Here is a 27,737-nt window from a genome sequence, read left to right as displayed (position 1 = left end):
TATCTAATTTTTAGTTAATTTTCCCCGTGATATGCTAGTTGAAACGCAAGCTGTAGGGCTACCGCCAATACCGAAAATCGTCAATTGCGGGCATTTTTCTCTGTCACTCTAATTACGCCTTCATTGGAGTAAAAGAGTAAGATCCCCGCAATTTGCGAATTTCGGCTTTCGCGGTAGCCCCTCTGTGCGTTAAATCACATTGGTATGTAGTCAAAATATGACTAGCATACTAGTACAATAGTAAAACGTTGCCTAATTCAATTTCTTTTTAATATGGCAAATATTTAATTGCAGGAAAATATTTATTATTATTGTCACAGTAAAAAATATCTACATTACAATATGTAGGTAGTACATATGTAGTTTTTGTGTTGTTGTTCAACGCATGATTAAATCCGGTTCTAAAGTCATTTGATCATGATCAGCGTTAACTTATTGAACACGATACCCGATTTTAGCAATTATACGGTACATAATAACGTTATCTCAATTCGTTCGCTTGTATGATAAAGTAATTTTGTCGTTGGTTTATGTTATCTGGTATGTTTGATAGTGCAAGCACGAGTAGCGGGCTGCGGCGACGACGGCCGGCGCGGCGTGTGCGTTTCTATGGCGAGGACTGAGCCACGCAGCATTACGGTCCCGCCGCGCCGAGAGCCGGCCGCGTCATACACAGTAACCACATCTCGTTGCTCGTGACAACAACAAACTTCGCCTTTTGTGTTATAAAAAGTGGTTTACGTTACAAATAAACATGTAAACGCTCCACATTGACACTTTCAAACTTACTTTACCCGTATCGGTTAAATCGAGGCCAATCAGTGAAATATAAAAGTGTTTACAATAGTTACAGTGTTTAAGTCGTTTAAGTCTGTGGAATTTGTGATTCTATAAATAGATGTCTACGTTACCGTACAGCTGTGAATCGTGATTACGATTGTGGCATTTGAATCCATGTATGCAAGCTGAATAAGTTACGATGTAAACAAAGGAGAGGATTGATAAGTTTGGCGACTTCTTTCTAGGCGACACTTAGTGTTGTTCCAACATGACCGACATGTTGGGTTGGTGTTTGGTCGCCTACCTCCTGGTTATATCAGGTTTGACTCCATAACTACTTTCATAATGCAGAATTTGAAAAATATAATGTTTAATACACGCAACTTCTATCCCTCGATCTTTCAGAATCTTCACTTATAATAATTATAAAACTTGTTAAATATTAACACACTTTCTTGATGCACCTTGTTCTACTCATATCAGTTTTTATTCCAAAGCCTTTCCTAATGTGACTTTTAGATAACAATGTTTTAACATGAAGTACCTGCATTTTACTAACTTTGTAGCTAACACAACACAGCGTTAACTCAGTCAGCTGTAGGTATACCTACATAATACTTATTCGAAGGAATTCATGTGCGTCAAAAGGAATTACGCGAAGTAGGTAATATAAAGTGTCACTCTTATAGGAAGTGTTCAGTAGGTACCTACGTCTTATTGTTTTATTGAAACAAATATGATAATGATAACTAGGTAGTTTATGCATATATACCTAAGTGGCTATTTAGCAATCACAGTAGTGATTTGATTTCATTCATAATAAGCCGCAGACAGACAGATATACAGTTCTTTATTGGCTACGGAATTTTAAAATAAACTTCTAGTTATTAGTGTTAATAAGAAAATAAATTAAGTAGGTAGGTATGTAAATCGCTAAGTGGCCATTTTTGATCTATAAAGATTTTAAAATTATTCTAGGTAGGTATATTCTTTTATTTAGAGTCTTGGCTAAATCTATTATTTGCGAAATTATAATATAATTAGGTATCAAACACGTAGTATGCCATAAGTAAGTATTATATACACCGTGTTTTTTTTCCGTTTTTTTAATGTCAAGGGAGCATGAATTCCTGAACTTAAATCAAGTAAGTCAAAGACACCGGTATTCTAATTGACTCCATTTCGGAGATAATCAATAATCTTTTTTTTCTGATAAGGCCCCTACGAGCGTATACACTTGCCTTATGACCTGTTTACATATTGATTAGTGCAGTGGTTCCCAAAGTTGACTGGGCTCAGACCCACCTAACAAACACTGCCAAATTCGGGACCCACCTCTTGGCCGTCTTAAAAAGGAGGCATAAAATATTATTGGTAATACTCAGATGCCCTAGTAGTTCCAGGGCCCACGCAATATTCGCTCACTACCTACCAGTGGGACGCGACCCATAGTTTGGGAAATGCTAGATTAGTGTTTAGTACGAGTCCATACATTTGCTACTAAACTTAAGTAGATACCTACTATCTCGGACGATCGAAAATACATTGATATGTCACAGTTTTCTATTGTTTGGGCGAGTTAAATGTAATGCCAGCGTGTACAACGTTATTTGCAACACTTACTTAATTACTATTTATAAAAAATATATATGTATTTTTAAAAATAACTATGCCATTTAGTTTTCTTAAACGCTCTTACCCCGAAGGTAACGGAATTCAATAAAAACACGGTGTGTATTACATATTATTATTTAGTGCCTTAAATTATGACGCTGTCCGTAGATAATTATTCACTAATTAAAATAAAGACACTAAAAGAGAAATTATAAAACTATCCATAAATACTTTTACGTGTGCGTTGTTTTCGTAAAAAAGGGGTTAACTTATAAATAAAGAGGTCGAGATCGCATAATGTTCAAGCGCATACTAATGAGTAATGACCGCTAGACTATAAAAGTATAGAAATGGACGCACAAATTAACGCGAGGCGTATTCTGATTGGAAGAACAGGATTTCGATTTGTTATGGTTATAACATGTCAGTGTCAAAAGTTTCTTCAACTAGAAATCTCACTGCTGACACTGACATGATAATTATAATAACAAATCCAGATAAAATTCATAACCTGCACGTCAGGAGCAAAAATGGTATCAACTGAATTACTATTGGCCATGAATGTAGTTTATTTATCCTATTTTTATAGTTTGAGAATGGTATTATCAGTCTCTTGATGAGAGACACTGGCGTCATGAGCTGTCACGGTAAGAATATAGGTACCTACCTGGTTTTTGTGTAGACGTACCCTAGTTGTTTCAAGTCACTTACTTAGTGACTTATTGAGTTTATCATAAATTCTTTTTAATATAAAAAAAATGAAAAAAATAAATAAAAAAACACATTTATTGCAGATCAATGTTGCCTGATGAAGGTTCATGATAAAGGTCGCATTGCAATTTAATTAACTGAGCATGTGATTAATTGAAAAATATAAAATTACATAGTTGAAAATTATTTGATAATAAATTTCATTGTTTAAAATGATAAACTAAAGCTATGCGCAGTCAAATTAAATTAAAATGTCAACTTAAAATATGATTTATTACGCCCTGTTCTAGGGACTATTAATAAATGAGGATTATGTGGGAACATGGAGGGTATCCCAGTGTCTTGTATCTGTCACAGTATTTATAAAATTGTTCTACATAAAGAGACGTAATCTCTTTTCGTTAATTTATTAGAGAATGGTTGATACTTTTTACGAGTAGTCTGATTTGCTGCTTTTACTGCCAAATTTGCGTAGATGTTGACTTTACTGCTAAATGAATAATTGATGGGAAGGGTTTTTACACGGGTATCATAACAAAAATAAACACCTACAGACGCTTTTCACGCTGGAAAAGTCCTTATTCAACCGTTTATCCTTTTCAAACAGTATAATATTTTTGTATTCTGTACTACGTCATGACGAAAGGTTATACCATTATCATAATAGGTAGTTCCTTTAGACGGGCCTTAACAATAGGAGTGTAATTTACATTACATTAAGCTTTTCATTTTAAACGTGAAAAAGCCAGAACAGAGAATTAGGTTTTAAAAATGGCGAAAATTTTAGAAGTAAATTGGTTGATTATTTTATGGTTCAGTAAAAAAAATATTTTGTATGTAAGTATTAAAACAAAGTGATCCATTGCGATTGGTCACTTTTCAAGTGTATAAGCATAATACACACTAGCACAGGGTTAATACTGTTAATAGTCGGTACAAATGAGAATTAGGGACATATGGCGAAATCATACTATCCTACTATGTCGTTCACCGGATCGCATGTTGAATGCAATGTATGACGCTGCCAGGTATAGTTGCACCGTACAGTATATATGTAATTTGCACCGGTTATGTAGTCATAAAACTTTATCTTTACGAATACAAAAGGACAAAAGAATCAGAACTCTCGGAAAAGCATTAGATTTTTTTGAAGAATTAGGTAATTTTCAGCAAGCCGGAAAGCGTTATAATACCTACCTACCGTTATTTGTTCCTAAATGCGTGTAATCTGAGTTTTAGCAATCCCAAGAGTCCCAAAGAGAATCCCAATTCATAAATGTTTGCTCTTTTTTCAGTTTTTTGCTTGTAGCTCGAAAACGTTACGACCGACGGAAAATGTTAATCCGTTCAATATTAAAGAAGGTTAAATTCTACGTCGAACGATCATTGAGCATCTCAGAGTAACATGGCTCCCAAAAGCTATACACACCTGGAAATGCGCAAACTCGGATTACATGCATTTGGGTCCAAATTAAGGTATTAAAACGATTTCCAGCTTACGGACATTAATTTCTTCAAAGCGCTTTTTAAGGATTTAATTTGATTGGCCCATTAATCACTCTTGATCTCTGTATCATTTTGACGCATGCTTCTTTAGATTAAATCTTCCATTTAATTTAACTTAACAGGCTATGAATTGAAAAGTTGGAAAGCGCATACTAGAATGTAGAAAAGTACCTAAGTGGGATCAAGATAGTACGCTTTAAGCAAAACTCAGTGTAAATGGTTTTATTAGGTATTCTTTCGTAAAATGATAGCTAAGCCATTTCGAGCGATCCAGTGTCACTGCATCATTAAGTACCTACTGACGAATAGTCACTAAACTAGGAAAGGTTTTGGTATATAACACTATTATTCTTAAACAGCTCACTTGCACACCCAGCGTTCAATTTTGCCCCCATTAACGTGAAATAGAATTTGGGCTTACTGTGATAATTAATAATAATTATGCGTACCTACTAATAACTGAGCTTGCTGACTTACGTAATTTTGATAGCCACGAAGGGGAATAGACGATCTCTGTGTTAGACAGCGCTTTAATGCAAAGTATGCCCAGGTCGATTTCTGTGTATTATTGATTTGATTTTGTTAACATTATGTAGTCTGGTACCTGTTTACTACTAAACTCGAATCCAGAATCAGTTCGAGTAAATTTACAGATGCGAGTGGGTAAAAAAGGTATACTTATTGTAAGTAAACTAAGTAGGTATAACTTGGTATACCTAACTTAAAGCTACTTACTTTTATTTACTTTTATTTATTTATAAAGTACCTCATAACTTTCCTTAGTTAATATCACAATCGCAAATCGATTTGGGGATACATACTTCGCTTTAACTTTGCAATTGGGTTATAATATATGATCAGCTTGACAGGACGCTTGGCGAGTGCTAACTTGTTGTCTCAGTTCTAAGTAAAAGGATTAACAAAACCAAATATTTAGAACCCTTTTTGCCCTAACTAGTGCTTAGAGTCCGTCCAAGCTTTGGTCCAAGCTAAACTTAAATACCTAGTTAATGAAAGGGAACTACAATACGAGTAATGTTTGGGAATAATCACGTGTCTTTTTGCAGCATCTGTCATCCCGATATCTATATTTTTTTTCTTTGGTTTGGCGTTTGTCGATGTAAGTGAGAATGGGGACAATTGCCAAAGTGTTGTCTCCTAGCATGAACGATTCCGTACATTGACCCCTTACTGCTCATTCGCGCGTTATTATTGCTGCGTGCGAAAGAGATATAAAGGGAAATGTCATAGTTCGTAATATTTTCTACTTATCGGCCATCGTCACGTTACTTCGAAACTAGCCGACGCATTACGGTCCTCTCACATAATATAACGCCATAGGTATAGGTTACAACCAGCGTGTGTACCTACACTTGTGTCTGTCTACGCAGCAAGCTGGAGCCCAGAGACGAAATGCTCTTATCTGCCTCTCTATTCCTCTTGCATATTAGAGCGATAGAGAGGAATTTCGATTTTTTTCACGATATAGGGCCTCTGATGCACATTCGAATTGGTATGGCTCTGTCGTTATGCACAATGTATGAGTAAGATGTTTGTTTATACAGCCGGGCCACCTCAGCTCTGTATGCCCTACCATGTATTAACCGTATCAGCCATTATAAAATCAGTTCAAATTTAGAATTTGCTGCTTGAGAATACGGTTGAAAATCGAACGAGTTTCCCAATGGCTGTTATGTCTGTTATGCGTAGTGGGTAGAGTAGACGGTATTAGTACGGCGATGGCGTCTTTGAGATGACTCATGCATGAATGGTTTCTCGAATTTATCACTTACTAAGGGAATCTCAGTTCCGTATGACTCATTACGATTAATAGTATATTCCAAAAAAGGATTGCTGCATCATTTTACATGGTATTGCATCCACTGAGAACAGAAGTGTGTTGCATGAATCATTATAATTTTAAAAATAATCATTGGGGTCAATTTAATTACACATAATAAAAGGTAATAATAAAATTACGCTTGAATAAATTAGCTTCTAATGCATTTCGGTGCAAAAAATTGCTTTAAAAGAATGAATGCCTTTTTTTTGTTAGGAATAAACAATACAATACAATGCTCCTTATTGCACACCTCAGAAAATAACAAAACGGTACAAATCACAAACTAAATACCTAAATAATGAATAATATAGGTAAATATACCTAGTCGTTTCGTTACTGTACCTAAACTAGGCCAAGTACTTAATAGCAAATTTATTTTTTTAGTCGGAGCAGATCTCTTTACTTTTTTATTTTATAACATTATTCAGATTAGTCATCTCACTTAGTCATCCGCTTCGTATTTAATTTACGATTTTACCTATACTAACTAGAATAATCATCAATGGTGCTGTTTGATACAGAAAGTAATATAATTAATAATTTAATATGTTTTAATTAATGTTATAAAAGAGTTGTTGACTGTAAAAGAGGTGTAAGTACAAGAGAGGACTGACTTCCAAAACAGTACCCTCACCGTGAAAATTACGCAGCCTTATTTAAAATTTTCAGTAGTACTGTTTAAACTATATATTCCTTAATGTATTTAAACGGATATATTCATTAGCAACAAGTAAATGTTAAGCAAAACGGATTAATTAAACTTTGCGTAGCAACGTTCGTGCGTCACCCATAATATAACTGATAAAGTGCTCCCATTCACATCTCTTTTGAGAAATGTGATTTGTGAAATTCTCTCATGTCTGCTGAAACGTCCTAAAACAGTATTCGAACGTTTAAAATCTGAACTTGATTTTATATCAATTTGACATAAACTGCAGTTCATCTCTTATTTTGAAATATATAAATAGAAATAGAAATAATTTTATTCGTGAGCACAAACACAAAATAAAAACTTATAAGTACAGAACAGAGAAACATAAAAAAGAGAAAGTGCCACGAAATGGTCTCACCTCAGCATGTTGCTGGTGACTTTCAGCGCTGATCTTCCGATAAGACCATCCGGTGAAACAATCACGACAGCTGATAACATGAATAACAACAAAATTAATATATACAAAAGACAAAGATAGTAATTAGTTAAGAATACAAAAGACAAAGTAGTAATTAGTTAAGAATACATTACAATAAATTACTATGTATGGTTTTATTACGTACAATACAGTTGTTATTGACCGGAGCGTAGCGAAGGTCTACGTTTCGACTGGAGCATTTTGCTTTTGTATGTCCGGATGTTCTCCTCTACAGGTCGCAATTCTTAACCGAATCTCGTGAAATTTTGTGACTGGATTCTATGTCTAAATAAAATTTATTTGTCCGTCCGGATTTTAGATTTTTTTTATAATGGCGGAGTCGTGATAGCTCGCGCCTAAACTAATAGTGGTATCGGTACCATACGAGTGTTTTCTTTTTGAGATATGTTTATAGATTAATCGGCCAAAAATTCAGAAAATTTATTTCGCTGGTTTCGGAGGTATTGAGATATTTAATTTTAACTAATTTTAATTTGAGAAGGAGTAGCTAAATTTCGTCAACCCATTTAAGAACTATTTGGCTCAGTTTGTAAACGTTCGCTTTTTTTGTTTGCACAGAGGGTCTGGGTTCGATTCCCGTTCGAGTAATTGTCTGCTGGGATATTATAACTTTGTGTATTTTTTTACACATAAATTTCGTATTGTTTTTTTTTAATTTACTATATTTAAAGCTCTTAGCACCATGTTATTTAAAGCTCTGCTCGCGAGGTCTACAGCTCACAGAGCCACTAGTATTATCAGGTCAAACTCGTCTTGGCCGTACATTACGCCTGATATTACAGGCTACAGTTAGCGCCATGCGGCAGCTGCGCAAACTAAACTAAAATGACAAATAAAACAGGTCGATTTGTTACGAACAAAAGAATATGACACACATATGACACAAATATGACATTTAAGTAATAAAAATACGGAAATAACAATGTTTCTTGGATTGTTTTTTAACTAAGCCCAAACAAAAGAAACTAGAAATAACTGTCATAGCAATAGGAACCATCATTCGACGCGAGAGGTAGGTAAAGCACATTGGTGCGCAAGGGATGAACTATGAGTAGGTACCTGATGTCAGATCAAGTTGGAATCTTTATAGTTCGAATGCCACTCCTAAGTGAAGTTAAAAGAAACAATTTATTTCTGGTTGATAATAGACGAAAAGAAATATCATTTATTATACTGATGTATACCTACGCGTGCTCTATTTATTTACAATACATAAATCTGACAAGCTAGATAAGGGCAAGGCCAAAAACCAAAATTTTTATCATTATCAGTTAAATATATTATCAGTTGACAGCTAATCATGTCATGGTTTGTTCAAAACCACTATTCCGAATTTGTTGACAGTTTAAATTTGTTTAAATTTGTTTAAATTTTAATTTGTCGGAATTAAAGGTAAAAACAATGAAATTATATCGCGGTAGACCCGTTTGTGTAATTAAATATTTGTTGACAGTTACCCTTTTATTGACCGTATTGACCCACATCAATTAAGGTCAATTTAAATATGATTTTTCCCACTTTTGTACTAACGTCAAATGGGTTTTCTGGGGACCTCTGTCCCCAGAATAGAATTTAACCCTCTCTGGGTTAGGTAAATTACTATAGGTTTTACCATTATTGAATCAGGATCTATGAGCGTAATAGGGTTAGCTTTCAACGACATAGATTAGTTATTTGTAAAAAACGAATGTTATCTCTCTATCTCCAGTTTTAGGCACCCCACTTTATGGTAATTCGTATACATCTTACGTATTTTTGGTTTTGATACGACGATACGAGTATATTGTTAGTTAGTACTTCATGTAATATTTACCAATGATAACGTTCCTATCTTATTCTTGTCTGTCATATTCAATTGAGACAAATTCGTTCTCATTCTCACGTGATTTAGCGTAACCTTGGATCAATGTTATGATTATGAATTGTAAAGTCTACATACTTACCTATCTTAGTGTATGATTTATGCTTTACGTTCGGTTTAATGATACTCGTATAAACAAAAACAACAGGATTATTTTAGGTGTTTTTCCATTGCGCGCTCGATGCTTGTAATTGAATGCTGTTTAATAAATAAGTAATGGTGTAAATTGAAATATTTTTTCGGGATTTCATTTACTTGATAAGCCTCTTAAAGAACCAATGGGTTTTTTAATTCACTAAATACCTATTAAGAATATTACGACAATAACTAGACCTAGACCATAACAGCCAACTCGATGATTATCATTTAATCAACAATTTAGTAGTCAATCACTCCTTTATGCTACAAATCAATAATAAGTAATAGGTGTAAGTAGTACTAGTAAGTAAGTACCTAGTCGAATTCAAACTTTCACCAGTCATATAAAATACTATATAACATTGAATGGATTAGGTAGCAAGTAATGCGCAGGCAACGGTAAGCGGTCCTCAGCACTTTTAATGCTTGAAAATGGAGATTTATAAAACTTAACAAAGCTTGGTTATGTTTTGTAATTTGCTATCAAATACAGTTGTCGAAATAACGGATATTGACAAACAATTATCAACGGTTTAACGGTCGGCAGCATTTGAGATAATGCGAATAATAGGCTCTCCGAACATGTCCCACGAGTAACCAAAAATACGTGGTTTGAACCTTAAAAATAATATAAGTTATACTAATATACTTGCGTTAGTTAAATACTTGGATTATTTTGGGACCCAAAGGTTTTATTTTAGTATGTACTAGGTATTTATTTTATATACACCGTGTTTTTATTGAATTCCGTTAACTTCGGGGTATGGTTAAGTACGTTTAAGAAAACTAAATGGCATAGTTAATTTTGAAAAAAAAAAAATTTTTTTTGCTTTTTTTTTCAGAAAAAATAATATTAAAAAGTAATTAAATGTAGCATATAGCGTTGTTGTACCACGGGCATTACATTTAACTAAACCAAACAATTGAAATCTGTGACATATCAATGTCAATTCGAACATCGATCGACCGAGATTTTACTTAAGTTTAGTAGCAAATGTATGAACTCATTCTAAACACTAATCAATATGTAAACCGGCCTTAAGGCAAGTGTACAAGCTTGTAGAGGCCTTATAGGAAAAAAATAAAATATTGATTATCTTCGAAATGGAGTTAATTAGAATATCGGTGTCTTTGGGAAAGTTACTTGATTTAAGCTCAGGTATGCGCCCTTGAAATTAACGGAAATCAAAAAAAACACGGTGTATAATGTATTTTCATAAACATAATTGTACAAAATGCCATAAAGACTTTACCACCAACAAGATTTTTGAATGTAAATCTACGCATAAAAAAAACTTGTTTTACTTCTATACACTTACTTATTTCTACAAAGTCAATTTACTAGACTGTTGGTTATGAAAGGAAATATCTCATTCTGCAGGATGCTCGCTCGGTCTCATATCGGACCATCCGGTTGTTAGCAACAAACACGGTTTATAAAGAAGATAGGTACATTACTGGCAACTTGAATACCTACTGACAGTTTTAAGAAACATTAACTGTATCGTTTTATTATATTATTGAAACATCATAGTAGGTATAGACTATTTGCACTCGAGATACGAATCCCTGGTGTAAATTTCATTCGATAGCGTGACCGCATGTGCGTTCGCGTTTGCGTTGTCTATTTTTGTATGGGATTTTGAACAGCGAGCTAACCGAGACGTTTTAGAAACTCAATATCCCATACAAAATGACACGTAACGGAAACGCGTACGTCACGTCACGCTATGAAATGAAATTTACACTATGGGTACAGGGTGTTGACAGTTTGAATTAGAATACTTTGAAATATTTTGGACGTTAATGCGAGCGAGCGAAATTAGTGGTTATAAATTATATGGAGGCAGATTTTAAGTTAATTATAGTTACATATACACCTACTCTTCTGTTAAGTAACCTAACAACGTGTCTATACAAACACACGTCTTTTAGCTCGCAAACACGTCACTGCTGTCACTTATTGTGATGACCTCTCATCGATTAGCACCGCGGGAATTTAATTACTTAATTGGTAATTGTTTTGGAGGTTGATATGACCAATTGTTGTAGTTCATTTGTTGAACCTGTAGGATTAATTTGGTGAATGTAGACCGCGCCCGCGCCGCACCCTACGTGCGCAACGCTAATTAATGGATCGGATAGGACATGAGTGGCTACCAGCTCGTGTTACATCTGCCATCGCCGTTAATAGTACGGGTTCTTAGCTCAAAGTACAGTTGCCATTAAATATAGACGCGCGCATGGCGTTAAAGTGCTTGTTCAGATATTTTTGAGCACCTTGGCCGTTACAATGTATGATGGTGACTCGACTGTACAGTCGCAACCGTAAGAAAGCATTGAACTTGACTTGCACCTAGCTTATGTAGGTACATAAAAATTATAGCTAGGTATATGTACACCTTGTCAGATTGTGTCCCTCTCTTTTACGTCCCAATTTCCAGATTTTCATTGTTTTTGGAGAAACGGTTGAAGTTACTATAAAATTTCCAATGAGCAATAATGTTCTTCACTAAATTCTCTACATTTTTGTCCCTGAATTATGTTTGTTGGGATTATGGTTATCAAATTATGCGTACCGCAACATTTTTACGATTTTGCCCAGGCCAGACGTGCATGTCAAGTTTCAAGAAGGGTTGATACTTTTGAAATTAGTTAGAGAGGGAAGGACCCAGAGTTTAACATCTGTTCGAGCTTGCCTTGATTTCTGAACAGTGGAGTATTCAGAATGACCGGTAAACTGAGGTTACTTCGATTCGCGGGGTAACATAGATAATAGATTTTTAAGTTATAGGTAGGTACCTTAGGAATTCGTTTCTGAACGCTGAACGAATAATATTCTTAAGCTCGCGTTTAAAAACTAACTCCCTATTCCCCAAAAATGGATAATCAATGATTACAGTACTCGAATACAACTTTTACATGTACTACTAGTAGGTAGGTACCTACAGAGTATTTTGCATTCTCCGCAAGGTGAATATATATGTATATCACACCGAACAACTTACCTACACCGAAAGATCAACTTGCATTTCGACTGATCAAATGTTGAAAGATTTAAGGATGACTCACGCTAGACCAGTCCGGGTGTCTACGACGGGTGATCGGTGATCACTTGGTGCTCTCGATAGAAAAACGAAGTATCGGACGCGTCGGCACGGACCCGGACCGTTCTAGGCATTCTAGCGTGAGTCATCCTTAAAGGAACTGCGTTTGTTATCCTTTTCGTGGTTGGTCCCATATGAAAAGATAATATGACCTACATATTCACCTGACAGGGTATGGCTATGGGATCAAAAATCATGGTGCATATAAATATTTTCATAGTAAAACGATCAATCTACTTTTATTTTTCTGATGTAATAGTTAGGGAGGCGAATAGGGGAATTTTCGGCAATACTCGAGCGTGGCAGTTTAAGATATGAGAGATACCTTAGACCTAATAGAACAACCTTGTAAAGTATTTAGCTCTATATGTAGTGACGCGCGCCTAGGATAGACGATCAGATTAGTAAAAAAAAATGGATAGTCTGAAATACTCGAGCGCCTCAGATTAAGATATTGGGGGTTGATTTTAGTGTTTAAAGACTAAATTTAACTAATCTGACGATAAGTCCTTGACGCCGCCGAGTTATAGGGTCGCGAACTTGTAAAAAAAAAACGTTAATCCGGCATTCTCGAGCGCGATTTTTTTATTTTTTATTTTGAAGAATATAATCTAAAACCTACTAAAAATACAAAATCTGCCGGTTTCCGCATGACCGGAAGTGTGGAGGAGCCATTTCGTCTTCCTAAGAACGCGTTGCGGCATATAAGTCGCGAACGATACATTTTACAAAAAAAAAGTTTAAATAAACAAAAAAGGTAATTTTATTGTCATTCTTAAATTCCCCGTTTTATCAAGGAGAAAGAAAGGAAAAAAAAGAAACCAAAAAACCTTTTTCGGTCAGATTAAGAGAACCCACCAACATTTTTGTCAGATTAAAAAAATATGCTTTCAGGATACCGAGATAAACCTCCCCTATGAAAATCTGACGCGCTCGAGTATTTCACAAAAATCTTTTTTTCTTTGCATTTTCAAAAATTCATCGTAACTTATCGTCACGCCGAAATCGTCAGTTTTTTTAAAGGAAGCTTCCTTGGGGCCTACTTAACACCCCTTCCGAAAATCTGACGCGCTCGAGTAATTTTTTTTTTTTGCATTTTTGACTACTTTATATGCCTACCCCCACCACGCAAACCGGCAGATTAGTATACCGTTGTTATCAGAGGCACTCGGGGCATACGTAGTATGAATATCTGACGCGCTCGAGAATGCCCAAGTAACTGTTTTTTTTAACATTTTTGAAAAACCGTACACGCCAAACCCACCGCTAAAATGGTTTTTGCCATACGAGCTTTTCTTTTCGAAATTATTTTATCTTTCGATTCTGATAGGTCTCGACGGCGCCGTTGAATTACGCCATTTAGCTACCTCGCCTCCCTAACTATAAGGGCTCCAGCCTTCACTTAGACTCTAATATTTTTATATCAATATGTCGGCGGCGGATTTGTATAACTCCATAATATAGAATCGTACAAAATACCTTCCTATTTAAATAAGTATGTTACGTATCGATCGCATACCTCACATTGTCAAATTTATTAAAATGAACAATTTTGAAAGCGAAATTGCAAATAAGTAATTTGAAAGTTTTGGCCTGTAATTTTTTCAGTACCGATATGAAATTAATTATCATTTTCAGATGCTCAACAAATAAGTGGTCCTATTATTTTATCACCTAACGAAATATTACTACAAAATAAACAAAACTATACCATTCACTGTAAAGGGAAAAGGCCAATAAATTTTACAATACAAGAAGCGGCAGAGGACGAAGACACGGATTTTAAAAAGATACTGCGAAAGGTGGCTCCGTCCGATAACGAGTACGAGTACGAAATAGCGTTAGATCTGTTCAGCGTGGATCCCTTCGCTGTCGGCTACTACGCCTGCCACGACGATCAAGTCGACCCGTCGCAAATATTTACCGACCTGGTCGAGGAACCAACCAACAATGAACACATCTCATATACGTACGTCTACGTGAATGGTGAGATCAAATTTTTATATTTCGGTCTCATTCGTATTCGAATTAACCCTAAACGATACACTGATTTCGCAAATAGGACAGATAACCAATTTATTAATGTCGTGATTTTAGATCCGCAAAATTTAATAGCGCCAATGAGAGAAATCGTTTATGTGGTGAAACCTGGTGCCAAGACAATTATTGAATGTAGACCCACGTTTCCTGACGTACAAGTTAATTTAACTATGGTATGTATATAAATTAGACTTAGTACAATAGTTGCGTATCTAATCAAGTTCACTTCAGTATTTACCAGTGGCGGCGCGTGGAATTTTTCGCTAGACAACTCGGAGCAAAAAAAAAACACCTACATGAAACACCTACATTATGTACTTATTTTTTCATGATAAGCGAAGGTAAAGTAAAGCGCTAGGTGTGTCCTTGAGTTCGTTCTTTTGCAGTTAGTGTATAACTACCTTTGCCATACTTGTCATCACTGACGTCACATAAACAGTGTATGTCGTGTATGACAAAAGCGAATTCCTACTCCTAAATTCCTAACAATCCTAACTAATAAGTTTAACTAAAATTTCATTTTTGGTACAAGCTTTTATCGCTGACTATACTTTTCTTACGACAGACAACTAATACTCATCGAGACAATTCTAAAAACCCCTAACACAATTAGGTTGCGTTGTTTCATCACAGAGTTCTTATGGCGACCTCCTGTCTCCATCATCAGATCAGTTCGACAGTATGATATTATTGTATTGTCAGCAGAACTACATACAGCTGCCAATTTTCATGACGCTACGATCCTTGGAAGATGTTTAAATTAGTTACCTTAGATTCCATTACATTAGTTACATACAGATCGACCTAATAAAAGCTTGTTAAAAACAAGGACTGACCTTGAAACACCTGCACGAACAATACGCAACACTAATAACACTCAAAAATTCACTGCTTTAGTCTTTATATATAAATATATGCACACAACTAAGTAAAATCTCATTAAAACCTATAAAACTAATAAAAACAACAATAACAACAAATCTTGGCAATAACCGGAACGGAAGTGTTGTCATAATATTATTCCATTTTCACCCACGACCTACGGACTTCCAAAACCTATTACTACAAATTTATAAACAGTACTTTCCTTGAAGAAACCCTCGTTATCAAATTACCTTAATTAAACTTGCGACTCCATAATATTCTTAGATTTTGTAATAAAATTTCTTTTTTTAAAGGTTTTTAGAAAATTTGGTATTAATGATAGCAAAATACAAAAAAAAATTACCCATTAATTCAATTCAATGTTTTGGTACGGCAACATTAACCACACGAGCGGCAAACGCGACTCGATTCAAAATTGTGAAACATTACACTCCAATATAAATCTTACCTATTTGTATTTAAGGTTTAAATTCAAATGAAGCAGACACCGTTGTGGTACTTGTGGTGCTGTACGCACTTACGCCACTCGCGGACTTTGACTGTGTGCGTGCATTTTTCCAATATAAACCTTATCATGTTACGTTTAAGGTTTTTATTTAAATGAATAACTCGATACAAAACCGTGTTATTTTGATGCGTAAATACGCGGACTTTCTTTAGCGAACTATATGAGCGTGTGCGTGAGTTTTCGTATGTGTGTGGTGGCTCATGAATGAATACTCAAGCTTAAACTTAGTCGCCCGCGCGCCCGCTATGATTAGTTGAAATTTAATCAATAGTGAAGCTTTAGTAAATCGTGTTATCGATTACAAGGTAATACTTAGTGTTTTCGTTATGGATATATATGTAGCAATAAATTTTAGGCAAGCCGGTGGGAATCGGGTTGTATGAAGCCGCCGCTACTGGTATTTACTTATTATTATTTTATTTATTCCAAGTTCAAATTATGTTTTCTAACTTGTAGTAAAAAAAAATAAAAAATTTAACAAAATGTTCGTGTCCCTTACAACATTTGCATGTTAGGTACCTACTAAATATTAACAGAGAATGATCACGCCTTTGCTGTACAATACAAACATAAATGATCGCTGATTTTGTACAAAACTATGTAATTTGGAATTAAATATTTTGTAGTTGTACTACTTATTTGCATGAGAGATACTTTGATACCATGAAGGGCGAAAAAAAATAGCTTTTAGCTAGATAAATTAATCTCAATGGCATGGTAATCACTTTCATTAAAGGTCATTTCATCATTAATACACAGGAATTCATTAAGAGTCAATATAATGCTAAAATGGGATACATCTTAGATTCAACCGACACTGTGGACTTAGAGCCGATGACAGAACTGATATGTGAATTTAGCAGGAACGGGTCACGAAACCAAACAAAAGTGTATTTGGATATAAGTAGGTGTCTAAAAACGTGCTAATTTTATTTTACTTACATAGTACTCTTGCACGAAAATGGCTATTGTTGTGAGAGTAAAGATTAGCGGTATTGGTTTTTTGGAATAACGTTCAACCTCCTTATAGTGAATATTGTCAGACGCTTTTATTTGATGACACAAGAACTTATTAGAGGTTTCCATTTTTGATTAGAATTGTTTTAATAGTATTTTTAGAATAAATAATGAATAGGTGCTTTTGTTCAATTTTTTTTACAAAGGGGTGAATAAAGTATGGCACTTAAAATTAGTGACAAAACAAAATGTGTTTGTTTGCTTACATTTTCGTGGAAGAGTTTACGATAATATGTTTTTCAATTTGAACACATTTTATTCCAACAGATGTGTAAAACAAATTTAATCTTTATTTTACCTAGTCACTGAGTTTGTTAAAAATTGAAAAACATTATTTATTCTGTAAAAATGTACAACAATACTAACCTATACATGATTTATTGACGATAGAAGAATGAGACACAGCAGGTGAAATCGAATCAAAGCAAGATAGTCAGAATAAACAAGATTGGGTTTTTAGTGAGAGTGCGTAAGACTGACACTTACACTTACACGTGCGAGGGGCGTCGCGGCAGCTATGCCTCGCGGAAAAGTGCCTACATTCATTTGCGTCTACCTAGTAAGTCATACCCAAATTGATTGTAAGGTAGAGATGACTTAATTACTTGAGGTAGCATGGTGTGGTGGTTTTATTCAGTTTTAATTTTTGTTCTGTGTATGTTGTCGTACTAATCTAATTATTTGTTTGACAAATCTGTTTCATGTCGCCTGCTTCTTGCTTCCTTCAATTTCATTTTACTTTCTTTGGTGTGTTTCTGTACTTTCTGTGTTTTACTTGTCTGTGCACAAATAATAAGCCTTACTAATATTTTTAACTTATCTTTTGACTCAAGTAGGTGTATGTTATGAATGTAAGTATATGTTGGGATCATTACCGATTGAGGGGGCCGATATTTGAATTCCGATAGCTCGATTTCGTCACTCGAAAATCGGTGGAAAACGGCGAAATGCTAATTTTTGAAATACGAGCGATCGAAATTTGAAATCTAGTGGTATAGATCACTCGATTCCAATTCTATTAGTAGAATTTACACGCCTAGTAGTGGAGATATTATTGAACGAAATACACGAAATCGAGCGGTCGAAATTCAAAAATCGGCCCCCAGTAACGCTAAGATGAAAAACAATTGAAGTAGGTAAACATTTCGGTTGTTTTTATATTAAGTGGCTTCAACGAGGGTAAGGAGATAATGACAAACATTTTAAAATAGCTATTAATATTGTGTAAATATAATGCCAGGTGACAACCGAAACTCATTAATTACAAAAAAAATATTAAACCAAAATCAACCTTATTATGTTACTAATACGGTTCACTATGGCTATGAACTTGTAATGGTAATTAGTGAGTTTTGGTTGTCACCTGAAGATGAGTGATTTTCATAAAATACAAAGTCGTAAAAATTTCTAGATAAAGACGTAAATAATTATACAGAAGCTCTACATATATGTTGTTATAGTGATACTTATACACTGGGGTTCTACAGAGATTTAGGTTCTAATTTGTTTTGTCTGTACACAAAAGTTAAGCAAATTGGTGAAATAAATGTCTACGAATTTGGACAGCCTAAAATTACGCCAGATTGGTTCGAACCAATATATGTAGGTAGTTAAGAAACAATCCTTACCTAATTAGGTTCCACTATCCTTAACTTTCGGGAGCAGAAGAGACAGCTTTTATTTTTCTGCATATGTTTGGCCTCAATCTAAAGATGGGTCACCAAGGTGAAATATAACCATCCACGACCGCCCGCGTCAACGTTGCAGCAGTAATGCTGCTGCAGTTGCCATCCAAATATCACCTTAAATGCTATAAAATTAGGAATCATTAAAGTAACGTTTATGATACTACGATTATACAACAGAGCACGAGCTAGGAGTAATTATTTAATGAGGTATTTTTCATTTGATGAGCCTTCTTTGGAAAATGGTAGAATAAACTATTTTAATAAAGAAAATAATTTGTATCTATCTACAGCTCTTTAAGTGTAACACTTAAGTACTTTAAGCTTCATTTGTATATGTGTTATGTTTTTAAAACGCATTACTTTGCAGCTGTTTCAAATGATGCGGTGAAACCACAAATAGCAAGCAGAGATAATAGATTCCTCGCGGGTGAGACAATATTTATGAATTGTACTGTCAACTACACTGTAAACAATGCTATCTCACTGAGATGGATAACTCCACGGCCTTTGTCTGAGGTATGGTTGTAGTTTTTAGGTGTTATGTTATGAAAATTAATTTTGTTAAATGTTAATATATACGGCCTTTATATTTATTATTCATATATTTTTAACAATAAGTAAGTATAAGTACCTACAGGATCTCTAATTCAAATAGAGCAGAAAGAGAAAATCAAAAACTATAAGGCGTAGCTAAGATTGTTATAAGAGGAACGACAAGGCAGATTTTACAGTTAATCAAGACTCCATTATAAAAACCCATCCATCTTACCTGAAATCCTACCCTAGAATTTTTCATATTCAAATATATATTATTAAAATATAATAAAATGATTGCGATAAAGAAATTAAGGAAGGAAAAAAGTCACTATAGAAGTAGGTATTTATGACCAATATAAACGAAAATATACTCACTTTCGTTCTCTATTTTTTATTTCAAATCCATTACTTAATGTATTTTTTTATCATTAAAATCGGCCACATGGTTGTGAATTAAATTAAATTATATCTTATTCTAAGTATCTGATTTTCTTTCACTGTCCCATTTGAATACCACGTTGTGAATAATTAATAAATACACAAATTGACTAATATTATAATGAATAAATATTTACGCGCTACCTTAATTTTCAGGATGATGTGAAGTCCAACGAATATGAAATCCATACCGACATCCTATACAGAGCAATTTGGGTTAAAAATGCAAGTGAAAAAGATGCTGGAGAATATATTTGTGAAGCAAGAAAAGGAATCAGTGACATATCGACGAATACACAGAAGATGATATATCTTAGTAAATACAAATTATTACACTTTTAAAATAAGTTTTGGCTAAAATTTCATTTTAAGTACAAGCTTTTGTCGCTGACTGTACTTTTCTTTCCATCGAGACAATTCTAACAACATCAAACACAATTCGTTTGCGTTGTTTTATCAGAGAGTTCCCAGAGTTCTCATGTCATCATAATATTGTATTGTCATCCTATTTACATATGTATACAAAATTTCAGCTCAATTGGATATTATATATTTCGGGAAGTGGGTCAAATTAAGTTTCCAAGATTTGACTACCTCACTACCTCTGTCACACTAACTAACTAACGTAGGTACATACTAACAGGGCAAGTTAAACAAAAGCTAGTAAATATAAAATTATAAATATTTTTTTATTAAATTCGTTATTCCCTGTGACCAGTGCTAGTGTTATTTTATGTACCTACTACAATTCCGCCATTTTATTTGTTATACGTCGTAAAGTTTTAATAAATAAATAATTTCAGAGACACCATATTTGAAACTCAAACGATATGGGCCAGATAGAGCGACCACATCGAATCCACAGTTTAAGTTTGCTTTTGAAATCGACGGATACCCACCACCAGAATACAAATTGTAAGTATGTAGCAGAGTAATAAGAACTTTGCCGTTGTCATGCGATTAGAGTCACGCTCTCATTTTAAAACGACAAACCTATAAAAACCCAAAAATGCGCGTTTTCCCAGAGATAAGACCAAGCTAGATCGATTTATCGGCCCCGAAAACCCCCATATATCAAATTTCATCGAAATCGTTAGAGCCGTTTCCGAGATCCCCGAAATATATACCTATATATAATTAAACAAGAATTGCTCGTTTAGACTTAGAGGTATTAGATTCTCAAATAACATGCCACATGAACATTCAAGCAAGTACATACTAGTTTTCATTGTTATAAATTGTAATACAAAACAATTTCCTATTGGCTATATAGCTAGTAGAAGTTTTACATACAAAACTTCTACTCGCTCTATAAGAGTTTTACGAGAGCGAAACTTTGATTGTATGGGAGCGGCTTTACGAGAAAAGTTGTGGAAACGATACTAACACTAATTTATTTTAATAATTATGTCTTAGTCATAAATCATAATTTTTCTTTTAGGTACGCGACGACTAGTATTGAATGATGAAACATGAATGCATACACCTACATATTTCTAATTTTCTTTAATATATCCACCCTATGCCTATTATGAGTTAATTATAACTATATGAATATGCTATTTCTTAATTAGTATTTGACATGTTATTTTAATTTCAGTATCAAGAATAATAACACGAGAATTAATAATGGCACTAAGTACAAAATAGAACAAAATAAAACAATAAAAATTTTACACGTGTTAATTGTCAATGATGTGGACATTACTGACACAGGAGATTATACAGTGGAGGCAACTAATGCTAACGGTACACAAAGACTGACCAACCATTTAAATGTGATGGGTAAGTAGTTGAGAATTAATTAATCAAGAATAATAACTTCCATGACAGAGAGCTGGTAGAACTTTGTTAGCTTTTTTTACCTGCTACATATCTAATATATCGCTTGATCCGCCACACTGGCCTCCATCGATGTTTAGCTGCCAAATACCTCTAGTAGTAAGGATAGTACTTATAGCAATTGAAGTAATCACGCAATATAAACTTATACAGATTTCCGGGGGTAGTTTAAAGGTATAGCAAAGCTTGTGCGGCGTGAAAATTTGCAGTCAGTCAGTGTTTGTGTATTTTAATTACTTAATTATTTTATATGTTCTGAATAAGACCCTTAAGATAAGATAAATCCCTTAAAATTATTCGATGTAAAATGAAGAATGAAGTTGATACAAAAAACAAAATGCGAAGTACCACAACTATTGGAAAACTGGGCTGGATGCAGTAGATAAGCAATGAAGTACTAATAATTAAATACATATTGCAGATGTTCCCCGAGTAACTTTCCATCTAAGTGAAGGAAGAAAATTAAAAGGACAACAAGTTAAATTGGTGTGCGAAGTGACCGGCTATCCATTTCCAAACGTCGAGTGGTCTTTTATAGACATTCAATCAAACAAAGAACTCGACACTCCTTTAAAAGTAAGTTTGTTATTATTATATTTTTATTTTCAGATACATTGTTACAGTAATGTCATAATAAATACCTACTCTATAACTACTCTTATGTCGCTAGACTTTTAATAGTGTTAAAGTATAACACATCAAACATTTATAAAATGTACGTATAATGACATTAATGACAAAATAGTCCTTCTTAAATGAAAGCGCATCCAAAAACGAACAATTACATAGTACAGTCAGCAGCAGAAGCTAAGCGGGCGAGGTGTTCAAAATTACCTTGTCACGCTCTTATTCCCTTAACAATAAAGTCGCGTTAAGATCATTTTGAACTTCTCGCCCGCTTAGCAACTTCTGCTGCTCACGCAGGTACTGTGCCGGTTAGCAGAATATTATCAGCACGTGGCGATAACTAGACATACGTTAATGCACTTGCTGATCCAGTTAAGATAATGTTTTGTATAGCGTAGATTAACCCCCTTATTCATAAAACTTTACGGGCCTGATTTAGTAATAGTAGTTTATGTGACTGCTACATAATAAAAGGCATCAAAATACGAGTGTGGGTTTATGAAACGAATGAAATGAGTTTCATAATAGTATCACACGAGTGTTTTAATGCCTAATTATGTACAGTTACATACACTACTTTATCTACACACATATTATAAACTTTCTATGATATATTCTCTAACCTCATATTACAGCCGACATTGGGGCACTTTCCTCTCTGGCGGATCTCGCGGATATGAGCTGGCGTCTCCGAAATATCTTTATCGCACATTTTACACGAAACTTTTGTTATAGTTACTTTAAAAACAACAAAACAAATAATTTTTTACTTACAAATTAATTAAAATATAAACTGTACGTCAAATGGCGGCAAAAGAAAACTTTTTTCACGCATGTCACGCATCCGTAGTTTTTTTTAAATTCAGAGACAAACTAGAGTCGGGGTCGATTACCATATCGTCCGATACCAACTTACATGCGGGATTTGTCAATATTGTATGCAACTGTCATTTGATTTCGAATAAAACGTCATCTCGACTGATATTAGAATAGGGGTCAAATCAAATTGCTTTTTTTTTCAGAGATGTTCGAAATTTGAATGCATTACCAAATCGATTCTGATATAGTAATGAAGCTATTACCACATTTTCACAGATAAGAAGTTTGCTGTAATAATAGTACATTACTACAGAGGCCGGGACGAAAGGGGTTGCCGGCCGAAGACATATAGACGGCCGAGCGAAGCGAGGCCGGATAGGTCTGAGCGCGGGCAACCCCATTTCCCGCCGAGGTATGTATAGTGCTTTTCTCAAACATGCAATGAAATAAATAAAATAAAAAATCCACGAAACCCAAGTTTTATTTATAGAAAAAACTAAAAGTAAACTTCACCCAAAATATAACCAACACGTACCTATATCATTATCACGCGTATGTTTTACACGAGTCGTGTATTTTTACTACCCGTATATTTTCATGTATCTTTGATTTTTTTGCCTTGTATCCGTCTGACTGTCGTTTTCGTCACATAAGTTTACATAGTCTTTCATGTTGATATCATGTTTCACTAACATCGTTGCTTATGCATGGAGTAAATAAGTATAATTTCCACAGTGTTGACGAGTTTGTAGTTACATTCATTTAAAATATGCCACAAAACTGTTTCTAATAAACTGTAAGCCATTTTTCTTAGTTTCTCAAATAATAAAATTGCCATAAGCAACCATATACATACTTCGTCTTTGACTTGGCGGCAGAGGCAGCAAGTTATTAAAATCAATTCTGCTTACGCTGCCAATTCCAACAGCTACTTACGATTACAATTAATATTAATTTCATTATTTCGTCGGAACTCATATTAAAGTCAAAAAATCAACAACGCACCATAAATCCAATAAAACAGAATGAATATTTTTCAACTTTACCTCCATAACAATTTAAAAAATATAACTACGCGTGTTTGAGTAGACCTTTTTACCGCTAACGTTTAGATGAAATATTTTAAATGTTTTTATTTGTGTAGTTAAATTTATAATTTAAAATTATTGAATGTATTATTTATTAAGTTCATGTTGATTTTATATAAATAAAACTGCAAATTATAGCAAACATTGTTTTTTGTTTTTTTTTATAGGCGTAGTGGCAGAGTGTCATTACGAACCATAAAGCAAATACTGCCTCTAGTTTTTTTTTATGGATGAATGCCACGATGCTGTGCCACAAATATCTGTGAAATGAAAATTAAAAAAGAGGACTTTGCCGGCCTAGGCCTGCAAGACGTGTATGAAATTCCATTAACGACCTTTTGTCCTAGCCGCACCTGAAACGTCATACTTCGCAGCCTATTATAAGGAACATAACATCAATATTTCATTGCATGTTTGAGAAAAACAGTTTATCGTAATGTGGGTCATTATTTACGGATTTTTAAGGCGTCATAGAGAGTTTATGATATGTGTGTAGATAAAATTATATTTTATCCCTTTCTTACAAATACATAAGTAAAATGCAGGTACAGACAAACGATTCATATGTACTTAGCTAATTCAGGCCAGTAACGCGTTTATGAATGTAGTATTACGATAACACCACTTTTTATAAGCACTAGTTAATGGAAAATATACTAGTTTATAAATTAACCCTGCCAAAGGTATCTTTTACATCTTGACGCGGCCCCTAAAAGTACCTATGTATATTTTCAGGGTACCGTAATAGAAGAATCCGAATATAAAATAGTTTCTACACTTGATTTACCAGTTCAATCCCCGGGCACAATCATTTGCAGAGCGTCGAATACCCAAGGGGATGACCAGAGAACTAAAGCCCTTCTTGTTGACGAGATAGAAGGTGGTTTTGGTATTGAAAATGAGGGAAAGGAAGTAAAGGAAGTCTCTGAAGGGGATAGTTTAATTTTAAGATGTCTGGCCTCCAGGTATGACTTCACGTCTGTCCAATGGCATGGTCCGAACGACGAAGAGATACCAGGTTGGAATTGATTTTTATTCAATTTTATAGTACCTACCGTAAAATGTGACTACTTTGCTCCTAGCTGGGTAAATGTGCTCCAACAGTTTTTATGTATATGAGTACCTATATGAAAACTATATTACAACCTCATTTATGTGTTACAGAAAGTAGTGACCGTCTATTTTAAATCAGCATATGTATCAACATACCTACCTTTAAATTTATATTTTAAATTTAGAGACTTGGAGCAAACTAGACACATTATTCGCACCTATTGTAGGGCCATAGGGGATGAATTTCGGGATGAAATGTCTATGTCCTTTTATAAGGTTAAAATTATTTTACAATTTCGTTAATTGATTTGTTGACTGATATTGATATTGATACAGCTTATGCGATCTGCACAACACACCAGCTCACGTAACAGCCGTAACAACCACTGGAAAAACATGATTTTGGAATTTATTCGTGGGTCGAGAATACGATGAACAACGGGGTTGGCCGGTCGAAGTATTTTCTCTAGAATTGTGTCAGATTTTTGTTTTCTTTAAGCCAAATACCATAGAACGAGACCAGAGAACGGAAAAACCTATTTTGGCGCCATTAATACAAACCTTTGACAGTTGCCTATCCCATTGAAAGCTTTTCCAATACTTGTTCCTACTAGAGTTTGTGCGGAAAGAGAAGAGTCGTGGAATGTATGGGGCCCAATACATTCACGACTCGTCTCTTTCCGAACTCTCTACGATACTTGAAGAGGCATTAAAGGTACTGGCTAATAATTTATAAATTGCTTTTTTTTTCATGTAACATAGGAGCCGTCTTTGAATATTCAACTAACGCAATGTCTCTTGTCGCAAAAATGGAAATAAATGACGCATTAATAAGTCACACCGGCAATTACTCATGCGTTGCATATCACAATGTAACTAGCGAAGAACGAACAGAAACCATCTCCGTTGTAGTTGCAGGTAAAGTAAAATAAACGTTATTATATTTTTAGTTTGATGTTTACACGTGCCGATTCCGCGCTTTTCGAGCACTCTTAGGTACTTTACTAAGTGAGTTACTCGAGTGGGGTAAATGTGAACAATTTTATACACGCCGCTCGGTTTTACTATACAGACTTTTTAAACATTAGCTACAGTGAAGTATGATTTTCGGTTCGGTAGATTATAAAACTCTTAAAAGAGAGGGGCCGACTGAAAGTTTTTAGAATGGAGTAAAGTGTAGTAATTAATACCTACTACATCTTTATTGTTTTAAAAACGTTCTGTATTCTGTATACCCCTCGTATGTATGTACCTATACCATATAATATATCCAATTCACATTTGAACAGGTCTTCGCGCAGCATCAATAAAAGTGCCTGCTGAAGACATTACCGAGAAAGAGGTGATACCATTTAATGATGTGACACTTACATGTATAGCAGAGGCTATTCCTCCGCCTGGTATTACGTGGTACAAGGTAAGTTGTAATTTTCTCACTTGGCTTTATCTGGGGGCCTAGACAACATGACAATAGTTGATAGCAAATGCCAACAGAAACATAAATAATGTATGGAATACATTTTTACCTTACGTTTGGCGTTTGTCCGTTGTCCGATGTACGTTTGTCACCTTGACTAGGCCCCCTGAGCTTTACGCCTCGGGACCAATTTGATTCAAGATAGTAATAGTTATAGTTATAGAGGATATCCCCTACATTTGTCACGTCTATATCCATGTCACCTGCTGTTTATTTTTCAATTTAACTTGGGTTCCTATTGTGTATTGATAACCGCAAGTATACAATATTTACTCGTACTTTGTGAACAAAACATTGGTCGTTATTTGAGCGAATGTTCCAAACAATTTTAGTGTACACATTTATTTATAAAATTTATAAACGTTTTCGCTTATTTCGAAGATTTAAGTATATGACATTAAAATCTAAAAGCCAATACCTAATACCTTTTTGCTAATACTATACCTAAAATCGTCAGCACAAATTTCGCTCTGTTATGATTTGTGACATTTGCTCATAAATAAAGTTTTTTTTTTAATTACATTCAAAATGGCATCAGTTACATATGTACATATGTTGCAGTTATAATGCAAAACTTCACATAATTATGAGTATTAAACACATTTTTCTCCTTTCTTGCAGGACGAAAATGAGATAGCAAGCAGTAATGTTATCACACGTTCATTGAATTATAGCACAGTGAATTCAACCTATACATTCAAGCAAAATGGTACCGACGATTCAATTTACGAATGTGTGGCTACAAGTGGTACATCTAGGGCTTCAAAAATGTACCAGGTTACTGTAAGTAAGTATACCTACACAAGTCACACTTAATTACTAGTATGTGCACTTTATAATTGCAGTGGAACATCGATAGTACGAATCGCAAGGGAAATGCCGAAAACCTAAATATCGGAATGTGTATACCTATGATGTAAACTTCTAACGGCAAAGACAATATTCTCTTTGCTAACGGTGCCTGTTACAACGTGACTGCAGAATAATTTATAAAAAACGGCCAAGTG

At 34.5% G+C, this 27,737-nt stretch overlaps 1 protein-coding gene across 6 annotated transcripts in view; it reads left to right on the top strand.

Annotated features, from left to right (window-relative positions):
* Positions 1–631: 631 nt before the first annotated feature.
* LOC134806771 (vascular endothelial growth factor receptor 1) overlaps positions 632–27,737 on the top strand; it is a 56,830-nt gene continuing 29,724 nt past the window's right edge. For 3 of the 6 annotated variants that reach the window (XM_063780102.1, XM_063780101.1, XM_063780099.1), the window contains exons 1-13: positions 632–1,100; positions 14,350–14,697; positions 14,809–14,924; positions 17,552–17,720; positions 19,217–19,365; positions 19,981–20,140; positions 20,628–20,739; positions 21,425–21,609; positions 22,088–22,242; positions 24,936–25,218; positions 26,016–26,171; positions 26,543–26,670; positions 27,352–27,517. In XM_063780102.1, coding sequence (XP_063636172.1) covers positions 1,049–1,100; positions 14,350–14,697; positions 14,809–14,924; positions 17,552–17,720; positions 19,217–19,365; positions 19,981–20,140; positions 20,628–20,739; positions 21,425–21,609; positions 22,088–22,242; positions 24,936–25,218; positions 26,016–26,171; positions 26,543–26,670; positions 27,352–27,517 — 2,179 coding nt within the window. In that variant the 5' untranslated portion in view covers positions 632–1,048. Of the gene's footprint in view, positions 1,101–14,349; positions 14,698–14,808; positions 14,925–16,903; positions 17,049–17,551; positions 17,721–19,216; positions 19,366–19,980; positions 20,141–20,627; positions 20,740–21,424; positions 21,610–22,087; positions 22,243–24,935; positions 25,219–26,015; positions 26,172–26,542; positions 26,671–27,351; positions 27,518–27,737 lie in introns of those variants that run through there. The other 3 variants (XM_063780100.1, XM_063780104.1, XM_063780105.1) reach the window with 3 other exon arrangements.

This window comes from Cydia splendana, chromosome 3 (genome assembly GCF_910591565.1).
Source record: "Cydia splendana chromosome 3, ilCydSple1.2, whole genome shotgun sequence".
Lineage (NCBI taxonomy): Eukaryota > Metazoa > Arthropoda > Insecta > Lepidoptera > Tortricidae > Cydia > Cydia splendana.
The sequence above is the reverse complement of the archived record's forward strand: the minus strand, read 5'-3'. Positions and strand labels throughout refer to the sequence as shown.